Source organism: Rhinopithecus bieti, unplaced genomic scaffold (assembly GCF_001698545.2).
Source record: "Rhinopithecus bieti isolate Rb0 unplaced genomic scaffold, ASM169854v2 scaffold_31823, whole genome shotgun sequence".
Classification (NCBI taxonomy): Eukaryota; Metazoa; Chordata; class Mammalia; order Primates; family Cercopithecidae; genus Rhinopithecus; species Rhinopithecus bieti.
Genome location: NW_016814121.1, coordinates 2,685,277 through 2,696,561, shown reverse-complemented (window position 1 = coordinate 2,696,561; position 11,285 = coordinate 2,685,277). Strand labels below are relative to the sequence as shown.

The 11,285-nt window shown below is 53.3% G+C and overlaps 1 protein-coding gene across 1 annotated transcript in view; it reads left to right on the top strand.

Annotated features, from left to right (window-relative positions):
• The window catches only part of LAMC3 (laminin subunit gamma 3), a gene marked incomplete at its 5' end in the record, with an annotated part of 87,173 nt that overhangs the window by 64,439 nt on the left and 11,449 nt on the right, over positions 1–11,285 (top strand). Inside the window, 6 exon segments of the mRNA XM_017849893.1 lie at positions 776–917; positions 2,104–2,309; positions 2,723–2,799; positions 5,267–5,401; positions 6,621–6,768; positions 8,262–8,459. Coding sequence (XP_017705382.1) covers positions 776–917; positions 2,104–2,309; positions 2,723–2,799; positions 5,267–5,401; positions 6,621–6,768; positions 8,262–8,459 — 906 coding nt within the window.

The following is an 11,285-nucleotide window of genomic DNA, read 5'->3' as shown; positions in this document are numbered from 1 at the left end:
AAAAAAAAAAAAAAAAAAAAAAAAAGACATGCTGCACTGAATATCACGTAATCCCCCACTGCAAATGGGCAGCCCCCATAGTCAAGCCCGGTGATATTTATGCAGGAAAACAGATGACTATTTCCACCAAGTGGGTAAATGAAGACCACAAGTAGCCTTTTTCAGAATAGGTTTGTTTCAGTTCAGGTTTTGCTCGAGTGAGGAATGGAACGCCCTGTGGCTTTTCAGAACATTTTGGACTTGGGAATGGAGGACAGGGCCCGGGACCTGTGCCGGCCACTTAGAGCGGTGACAGGGGGAATCAGACTGGGGCATGGCAGGCATTCGTGCTGAGGCTGGCTCCAAGGAAGTGCTCCGTAAATGCAGTTATTGTTTGTCTGATGAAAAGACGGGGCTAGGGGACGTTCGTAGCACATTCAGCCAGTGTCCATAGCGTGCTTTCTCCATGTGGCGTCCTGGGAACACAGTGAACAGGACAGACAGAAATCCTCCTGAGGCATCCCTTCCCATCCCTTCCTCTCTCCCTTCGAGGTAGGACAGCAGTGTGGTCAGTGGTGTCAGCAGGTGCCGTGGGGATGGGAGGGGAAGGGACAGCTACCATGGGGTGGGCACGGTTGGCTCTCAGGGGTGCGGCATACCCTTAGCGTTGAGGCCCAGGGAAGGATTTGGAGAAGGGAACCCACAGGGAGAGTGGCAGGGTAGAAGCTGGGGGAAACGTCTGGGCAGGACCTGCATGCCAGCAGCCTCATACACCTTTTCTTCCTGTCCTCTCCAGGCAGCCAAACTGAAGGCCAAACTGACTTTGATGGAGGGGTGGCTGCAAGGGTCCAACTGTGGCAGTCCCTGGGGACCACTAGACATTCTGCAGGGAGAGGCCCCAAGGGGGGACGTCTACCAGGGCCACCACCTGCTTCCAGGTACAGCGGGAGCGTAGAGTGGGAGGGTGGGAGGCAAGGGGAGGTCCCCAGTGCCTGATGTCTGGTCTTGTCAGATGCTTTGGGGACCCTCACAACACAGCCCTGTTGCCATGGGCCTCTCCTTCAATGTCCCTAGCCCACCTGTAATTTTATGAATATCAGTCCTTGTCCCCATGCCCCTGCCCTACCCAGACTCTAAGCTCAGTGAGGATGGGGCTGGGCTCATTCATTTATTCACTCCCTCCGCAAGGGTCATGAGGCGCTGCTCCAGAGGCTCAACTGGGAGGGTCTTACTGTCTTGATTCTGGGCCGTTTTGCTCACTGCCATAGCCCAGCACAGTGCTCAGCACATAGAAAATGTTAATAAATGAGTAAATAAGAAAAAAGAAGGAGGGCCGGGTGTGGTGGCTCATTCCTGTAATCCTAGTACTTTGGGAGGCCAAGACAGGAGAATTGCCTGAGCCCAGGAGTTCGAGATCAGTCTGGGCAACATAACAAGACCTTGTTTCTACGAAGGGAAGGAGGGAAGCAGGGAAGGAGGGAGGGAGAGAAGGAGGGAAGCAGGGAAGGACGGAGGGAGAGAAGGAGGGAAGCAGGGAAGGACGGAGGGAGGGAGGGAAGGAGGGAAGCCGGGAAGGATGGAGGGAGGGAAGGAAGGAAAAAAAAAAAAAAAGAAGGGAGCTGTCACTAAAGCCAGGAGGAATTTGGCCTTGGGACCTGGAAAGGCGCTGAAATGGATTGGATTCCTTTGTGAAATTTTATGTGTATAAGCGCCACACTCTTTTAGCAGCCAGACAGAGGCGAGCTGAGAACCTGTTAGCAGGACTCACTGTGGAAATAGGGGCTATCAGATACCATGTCTTAAAATGCCCATGTGAGCCACATGGTGAATTAGAGCTGATTTGAGGGGTCCAGAACTGCTTGTGTGGCCCCGGGAGGCCTGGGTCTCTCCCGGTCCCTGTGTATGACTGACTGACTGCGGGTGGGACCTTGGGTCCTGTTTGCCTTCTCTGGGCCTCAGCCTGCATCTGGAAAATGGGGAGCCTCTGCCTTTGGGACTACCTGTTGGTGCTCGGGGCTGCTGATGCCTGGGAAATGGAGGGCACAGAAGGGGACCCCTGGGGGTGGGGGCTTTTGTGTGACGTCTCCACCACTCTGTGACCCCCGGGCTGTGGGCTTCCCGTAGGAGTTCGGGAAGCCTTCCTGGAACAGATGATGGGCCTCGAAGGTGCTGTGAAGGCCTCCCGGGAGCAGCTGCAGAGGCTGAGCAAGGGTGCCCACTGTGCCCAGGCCGGAGCCCAGAAGACCTGCACCCAGCTGACAGACCTGGAGGCAGTGCTGGAGTCCTCGGAAGAGGAGATCCTGCATGCAGCTGCCATTCTCGCGTCTCTGGTATCCCAGGGGACCCCCCCTACCCAAACACACGAAGCCTGGGCATTGGTCCCTGCCCCAGCCTTCCCATTGACCTGGTGACCTTGGGTATGACTCCCCACTTTGGGAGGCTCCATTTCATCTGCGAAATGGGGATCACACAGTATCTCCTCCGTGGATTCGGCGAGAGGACATTTGCAAAGGGCGAGGCATGTTCTGAGTAGACTGAATGCACAGTAAGTGGTGGGCAGCATCGTTATTGGTGTTTCTGTATCCTAGGACCCCGCTCACTGGATGCCGATGTTGTGGCCAGCTTTGTGCATTTATAGAATGACTGGTGCCATCCAGTTCTGCCTCACAATTGGGCCAGATGTGGCCCTTGCCCTTCGGGGACGGGAAGTCAGTTTCCTCCTCTCTTCCTCTTCTTTCTACAGGAGATTCCTCAGGATGGTCCTGGCCAGCCCACCAAATGGAGCCACCTGGCCACAGAGGCCCGTGCCCTCGCCAGGAGGTGAGTCCCAAGACATGGTGAGGTTGTGCCTGGCCCTTCTCCTGGGGGTTCCTGAGTCAGAGTCAGCCCCTTAGGTGCCCCCACCCAGAAGTTGGGATCAGATATTACAAGAGCTATCTGGTGGGGGCAGTGTCACCAGTATGTGGAGGGGCAGGCAAGGGGAGTCCAGAGATGTTGGGGGCAAAGCTGGGTTGACTGAAGGCGTCAGAGAGCATCTGCCTGCTTTCTCTTTGTGAGAGTTGTATAATATACAAGTTATTATATTGGGGGTATAGTTCACACTATACAGAGGCCTTTACCCACGGCACTCCAGCCTGGGCAATAGAGTGAGACACTGTCTCACTGTATAATTCAGTGATTTCCCTATATTCTCAGGGTTGCAAAGCCATCGCCACAACCAGTTTTAGGATTTTCATCATCCTCAAAACACCCCTGGACCCATCTGCCATCAGCCCCCGTTTCTCCTTACCTCCCCAGGCCCTGGAACCACCACTCTACTTTTTGTCTGTATAGATTTGCCTATTCTGAGCATTTCATAGAAGTGGAATCACACAGTGTGTCGCCTTTTACCACTAGCTTCTTAGCCCCGTGTTTTCAAGGCTCATCCACATGGTGGCATGGATGGGTGCTTCGCTCCGCTTACGGCTGAGTAATATCCCATTGTATGGAAATGCCACATGTTGTTTATCCGTCTTCTGCTCACAGACATTGAGTTGTTTCATCCACTGCCTTTAAGAAGCAACTTAAGGCCGGGCGCGGCGGCTCACGCCTGTAATCCCAGCATGTTGGGAGGCCGAGGCGGGTGGATCACGAGGTCAGGAGATCAAGACCATCCTGGCTAACACGGTGAAACCCCGTCTCTACTAAAAAATACAAAAAAAAATTAGCCGGGCCTGGTGGCAGACGCCAGCAGTCCCAGCTACTCGGGAGGCTGAGGCAGGAGAATGGCAGGAACCCAGGAGGCGGAGCTTGCACTGAGCTGAGATCATACCACTGCACTCCAGCCTGGGTGACAGTGCGGGACTCCGTCTCAAAAAAAAAAGGAAGCAGGTTAAGGCCAGGCACAGTGGCTCACACCTGTAATCCCAGCACTTTGGGAGGCTGAGGCAGGTGGATCACTTGAGGTCAGGAGTTCCAGACGAGCCTGGCCAACATGGTAAAACCCCATCTCCACTAATAGTACATAAATTAGCCAGGCATGGTGGCGGGTGCCTGTAATTCCAGCTACTTGGGAGGCTGAGGCAGGAGAATTGCTTGAACCTGGGAGGTAGAGGTTGCAGTAAGCTGAGATCACACCACTGCACTCCAGCCTGGGCAATAGAGTGAGACTCCGTCTCAAAAAAAAAAAAAGCAGCTTAAGATCCTAAAAACACAAGATCTGTGACAATTTTCTCCTTGAGCTACACTCCAGGGACCTTAGACTCATTTTACAGATGGGAAAACATTCAGAGAAGTTAAGGAGCTTCCTAAGGACACCCAGTTTGGAAGCAATAAAGCCAGGATTCAGACCCAAGCTGTTGTGACCACTCTCTTCTATGCTGTCTACATTGGGGTGACTGTACAATTTATTGTCCAAGCTGAGATGCTTTCATGTGTGATAAAATGTCCTATTGGCCAGGCACAGTGGCTAACACCTGTATTCCCAGCACTTTGGGAGGCCGACACATGAGGATCGCTTGAGGCAAGGAGTTACAGACCAACTTGGGCAAGATGGTGAAAGCCCCATCCCTACAAAATAATTTTAAAAATTAGCCGGGCATGGTGGCACACACCTGTAGTCCCAGCTACTTGGAAGACTGAGGCGAGAGGAACCCTTGAGCCTAGGAGTTTGAGGTTGCAGTGAGCTGTGATGGTACCCACTGCACTCCAACCTGGGCAACAGTGTAAGACTCCATCTCTTAAAAAGAAAAAAATAAGGCCCTGGCTGGGTGCGGTGGCTCACACCTGTAATCCCAGCACTTTGGGAGGCCGAGGCGGGTGGATCACCTGAGGACAGGAGGTCAAGACCAGCCTGGCCAACATGGTGAGACCCCGTCTCTACCAAAATACAAAAATTAGCTGGTGCACACTTGTAATCCTGGCTACTCGAGAGGCTGAGGTAGGAGAATCGCTTGAGCCCGGGAAGAGAGGTTGCAGTGAGCTGAGATCACACGACTGCACTCTAGCCTGGGCAATAGAGTGAGACTCTGTCTCAGAAAAAAAAAAAAAAAAAAAAAATCCTATTAATCCTTATGCCGAGACAACAGACACAAACTCCATGTCTCTATGTAACAGGAACAGGGCATGGAGTACCTTTCCTGTCAGCCCTTGAAGTGTGTAACACAGAAAGATGGAAAAGGAGTACTTGTCTTTGTGGCTGTCCTCTGTTTGGGGCAGCAGGAGGCCTGTGTAGTAGGGGGCATAGTTCTGGTCCTGGGCCCCTTCCCTGCGAGCCCTTGGTGATGCTCAGGTGGGTGTCCTCACACAGCCACAGAGACACCGCCACCAAGATTGCAGCCACTGCTCAGAGGGCCCTGCTCGCCTCCAACACCAGCTACGTGCTTCTCTGGAGTCTGCTGGAGGGAAGGATGGCCCTAGAGACCCAGCGGGACCTGGAGGACAGGTGAGGCCTCCCCAGGTGTGGGTAGAAACTTTAGGGTTGGCCTCCTGGAGTTGACAGGGCCTAGCCAGAGGCTGCTATTTCCAGGGCTAGCTCCCTTGAGTCCCGACATTCTTTGTCATTGGTGTCTTGGGGTGTCTTGGGTCAGCATCCCGCTGGGAGTGGGGCCACAGGGTCTTGGGCCACTCGGTGGTGAGTCACAGTAACCCACTTTTGCCTGGGATGGAGTACAACTCAGCCTCTTCAAGAGAAGGGACAAGAACTGAAACCCAGAGCAAGAGATCCCTCGCTCTCCCTCTGCAGCATTCCCTGAGCACCCCCTGGCCCCTGTGCCCCAGCCCAGGGCAGCTCCTCTAAGCTCCTCTGCGGCACCAGCTTCTTTCTCTGCCTCTGCAGACAACCGGCTCTGCTTCTCTGCTTTGGTGACCCCTTCTGTCCTTCTCAGTTTAAAGGTCCATGGAGACTCCCCAACATCTTGCTGAGCCCCTTGACGTTCCTAAACGAGAATGGGATTGGCTCCGTTTAGATCAGATGTCCTGCCCTGAGCCAGTTGGCATGGCTGGGGGAGGTCACAAGACCCACTCCAGGGGCAGGGCGCTGGCTCTCTAAGGAAGAGTAAAGGATGGAAGGGAAGCCAGAGGTCTCCACCCCAGCAGTGCCCTTGTCAGGGAGGAATGGGTGGGACAGGGTGTGGACAGCTGGTCAGGACATAAAACCCATCCTAGCTGATTGGTTATAGACCACAGGCCCATCAGGGCAAAAGGGCCCACAGAGATTCTGCAGCCCAGGGCTCTCCATTCATCTGTGGTGAGGATGTGCCCAAGGTCTCCGGAAAGGGCATGGCTGAGTCAGGACCAGGGCCAGGGCCACTGTGCTCCCCATTTCACCGGGCATTTTCCTCTTCGCCATTTACCCAGAAGAGCCAAACATTTGCAAACATGTGATTCTTGAGTGGAAACCAAGCAGAGCCCTTTTCAGCAAAGTGTGGCTGAACTGAATGATGCAGAAATAAGAATGTGGCCCTTTCACAGCCCGTCTGGCTCATCTGAAAGCTGCAGAGAGGCGGCCACTTTCCGAGGCAGCTGTACCGACCCCACAGAGAGCTATTCTGCCTGGGAAGTTGGCAGAGGCCTTTGCAAACCAATGGCTCCAGCCTGGGACCCAGACAGGGATGGGGAGGGCTAGTTCTGCACCCAGCTCCATGGCCTCTATTTCCTCCCAGGTACCAGGAGGTCCAGGCGGCCCAGAAAGCACTGGGGACAGCTATGGCAGAGTTGCTGCCTGAAGCGGAAAGCGTCTTGGCCACAGTGCAGCAAGTTGGCGCAGATACAGCCCCGTACCTGGCTTTGCTGGCTTCTCCGGGAGCTCTGGTCAGCTCAGTTGTCTCAGAGCTCCATGTGGGGTCGGGAGGATCTATTATAGAAGCTGGAGGCTGGGCACAGTGGCTCACGCCTTTAATCCCAGCACTTTGGGAGGCCGAGGTGGGTGGATCACCTGAGGTCAGGAGATTGAGACCACCTTGGCCAACGTAGTGAAACCTCGTCTCTACTAAAAATACAAAAATTAGCCAGGTGTGGTGGTGTGTGCCTGTAACCCCAGCTACTAGAGAGGCTGAGGCAGAAAAATCGCTTGAACCAGGGAGGCAGAGGCTTCGGTGAGCCAAGACTGCAGCACTGCACTCCAGCCTTGGTGACAGAGCGAGACTCCATCTCAAAAAAGAGAAAAAAAAAAAAAAACCAACAAACCTATTATAGCATCTGGAGAAACCAGTGGGGCCCAGGCAGAGGCAGGTGACGCGGCTCATTTTTAACTATATCACAGCTAAGTCAAATGATATAACCTATCTATGGGGCTTGGCAGAGTCAGAGCCCAACCATTCTCTGTTGATGATAATGTCAAGGCTGGGGCCTCTTCCTCCTCACAATGACATTAGCAATGTCATCAGATGGACACAGGATGCAATTCCAGCTCTGCCACTCCAGCTCTGTGACCTCGGCCAAGGACTTTCCCTCCCTGAGCCTCAGTCTGTCACATGGAACTCACCCATTAGCTTATTTCAAGGCTGCTTCCATGGGAGCTGGACAGAGATTGGGGAGCAATGCACGAGGTAGCTGGGCGGCCCCTCTGTGCCCATCACCTTATACTCATCACCTCTGTGTGAATCAGGTCCATTGTGTCGATTCAGTAACCCTGAAATCCCAAAACTCAGAAACTGAACATGAAAGAATTCAGCTTATACAAATGCACTTGGGACAAATGCTAACCCAGATTGATGCCCAAGGCTGCTTGTTTGAGGTCTTCGCTCCTCCCATGGCATGTGGAGAGTGATGCACAGCTGTTAGTGTGTTCGAGCCCAGGTTCTGTTTCCAACACCACTGAGGGTGTTCGATCGTATGTAGTACCTGCACGGTTCTCCTCTAAAGTCTGGGAAATTCTGCATTCTGAAGCCATCCAGCCCCCAGGTCTCAGTTCAGGACTGTGGAGCTGAGGAAGCGTTCCCACTTTGCAGTGAGGCAGTGTGGGTTGGGGAGGTTGGCTGGGTTGCTCAAGGCCACACAGCTAGAAATTGGTAGGGCTGTCATCCGAGCCCCAAGCTAGGGGTTCCCCAGCCTGGCTCCTCTTGCCCTGGCCCCTCTGCCTCCTAGGGTCCACACAAAGCCCCACCCCTGCTATTCCTGCCTCTGGGCTTCCGAGCTACCTGGGGCATCCACTAGCTCATCAGGTTTTCAGGAGGCTTGGGGTTCTGGGCTGGCAGCCAGGGGCAGACCCGATGCCTCAGTCCAGCAGGGCACCTCCCCTAAGTAGAGAATCTGCCACTTGCCCTTCCTGCCAGGCCCTGCCTGAGCCCACTGTCTCCCTGCAGCCTCAGAAGTCCTGGGCTGAAGACCTGGGCCTGAAGGCGAAGACCCTGGAGAAGACAGTTGCATCACAACAGCACATGGCCACCAAGGCTTCCCGAACCCTCCAGGCTGCTGCCCAGGCGGCACTACGGCAAACAGAGCCCCTCACACAGGTCAGCTTCAAAGCGGGGGACCTGGGAGAGGTTGGGGCTACCCTGAAGGTGACTTGGGGTCAGGGTTGCAGGAAGGAGAAGGGCAGAGACAGAAGTAGCTCTGTCCTGCCGGGCGCAGTGGCTCACGCCTGTAATCCCAGCACTTTGGGAGGCCGAGGTGGGTGGATCACAAGTCAGGAGATCGGGACCATCCTGGCTAACATGGTGAAACCCCATCTCTACTAAAAATACAAAAAATTAGCCAGGCGTGGTGGCACATGCCTATAGTCCCAGCTATTTGGAAGGCTGAGGCAGGAGAATTGCTGAACCCAGGAGGCGGAGGTTGCAGTGAGCTGAGATTGCACCACTGCACTCCAGTCTGGCAACAGAGTGAGACTCCGTCTAAAAAAAAAAAAAAAGGTATCTCTATGCATCCCTGTGGTACCTCCTGCAAAACTCCACATGCAGCCTGAGGCAGGGGAGGGGACCCTGATACCCTGAGAAGAGACGATGGACAGACCGACAGAGGATAGCACCAGCAGCACGCGGGGCCACACCCACCATCCTGGGATCGTTCTCGCTCATGCCTGCATTCATTAGTTCATTCTGTAGTTCATTCATGGCTCATTTGAAAGCTGCAAAGAAGTGGCCACTTTCCAAGGCGGCTGTACCGATAGTTTTGTTTGTTTTCAATTTGGTTTTTGAAACAAAGTCTTGCTCTATTGCCCGGGCTGGAGTGCAGTGGTGCAATCTCGGTTCACTGCAACCTCCATTTCCCGGGTTCAAGTGATTCTCCTGCGTCAGCCTCCAGAATAACTGAGACTACAGATGTGTGCCACCGTGTCTAGTTAAATTTTTTTGTATTTTTAGTAGAAATGGGGTTTCACCATGTTGGCCAGGCTGGTCTTGAACTCCTGGCCTCAAGTGATCCACCTGCCTTGGCCTCCCAACATGCTAGGATTATAGACATGAGTCACCACACCCAGCCCCATTCCTTTATTTATTTATTTATTTATTTATTTATTTATTTATTTACTTTGAGACAGACTCTTACTCTGTTGCCAAGGCTGGAGTGCAGTGGTGCGATCTTGGCTCACTGCAGCCTCTGCCTCCCAGGTTCATGCAATTCTCCTGCCTCAGCCTCCATAGTTGGGATTACAGGCCCGCGCCACCACGCCTAGTTAATGTTTGTATTTTTGGTGGAGATGCGGTTTCACCATGTTGTCTAGGCTGAACTCCTGATCTCAGGTGATCTCCCCGCCTCAGCCTCCCAGAGTGCTGGGATTACAGGCGTGAGCCATCGCGCCCGGCTTCCATTCCTTTTAAAGACAGGATAAGGGGGCTGTCTGTGAGGCGTGAGAATGTATCTGAAGAGCAGAGCCCAGTGCCCGGCGCTTACTTGGGGAGCTTGGCTTTGCCCCGGGGTAGCACCTGCTCATCTGGTCCACTGCCCTCGTCCAGGGTGAGGGTGCCAGGAAGTGAGGTGACTTCCCCAGGAGTCAGGGCCAGGCCCCAGCATGTACTGATGCCTCACCCCACCACAGCACTCATACCTTCGTCCTCCTCTCCACCCCATGAGCAATCAGAATAGGCCTGAGGCAGTACTAGGTGGCTTCTCAAACTCTACTATTTATTTTTTTTTTTTTTTTTTTTTTTTTGAGATGGAGTCTCCCTCTGTCGCCCAGGGTGGAGTGCAGTGACCAGATCCCAGCTCACTGCAAGCTCCGCCTCCCGGGTTTATGCCATTCTCCTGCCTCAGCCTCCCGAGTAGCTGGGACTACAGGCGCCCGCCACCACGCCCGGCTAACTTTTGTATGTTTTTTAGTAGAGACGGGGTTTCACCGTGTTAGCCAGGATGGTCTCGATCTCCTGACCTTGTGATCCGCCCGTCTCGGCCTCCCAAAGTGCTGGGATTACAGACTTGAGCCACTGCGCCCGGCCTATTTATTTATTCTTATTACAGTGACATTCACATGGCTTACAAACACCTATTTTAGATTAAATGGCTTTTAGCACATTCACAAAGTTGTGCCACCTCCACCTCAGTCTAGTTTCAGAACATTTTCACCACCCCTAACCCCAGGCCCACTCAGCAGTCACTCCTCATTTCCACTCCCGAGGCCCTGGCAGCCTCCACTCTGTTCTCTGTCTCTGTAGGTTTCCTTCGTCCAGCACTTTCGCAGAAACAGAATCATGTAATACGTACCGATGATGTCAGGCTTCCTCCTGTTAGCATCCTCTTTTCAGGGTTCACCTGCCTTGCAGCCTGGATCTATACTTCCTCCCTTTTTAAGGCTCGGTCATATTCCAGTGTGTGGATGAAGCATATTTTGTTTACCCACTCATCCATCAAACCCATATTCTTTCAGTGGATCTAGTCCTGTTGAGTGGCAGCGGGGAAGAAACTGCTTTTCCATAAGTCAAGGTGTGTCATAAACAGATTTGTGATTTTCACATCTACTTACTGAGATAGAGCAGTCTTGTCTTCTCCTCTTCTCTCCCCTTCCCCTTCCCCTTCCCCTCCCCCTCCCTTCCCTTTTTTTTGAGATGGAGTCTTTATGCCACCCAGGCTGGAGTGTAGTGGCTTGATCTCGGCTCACTATAACCTCTGCCCCACAGATTCAAGCCATCCTCCTGCCTCAGCCTCCCCGAGTAGCTGGCATTTCAGGCATGCACCACCACACCTAGCTAATTTTTTTTTTTTTAATTTTTAGTAGAGACAGGGTTTCACCATGTTGGCCAGACTAGTCTCGAACTCCTGACCTCAAGTGATCTGCCCACCTCAGCCTCCCCAAGTGCTGGGATTACGGGCAAGAGCCCCTGTGCATGGCCAATAGAACATGTTCTGAAGAGATGTTCAGGTGTTCTTCTCGTTCCTTTTTTTTTTTTTTTTTT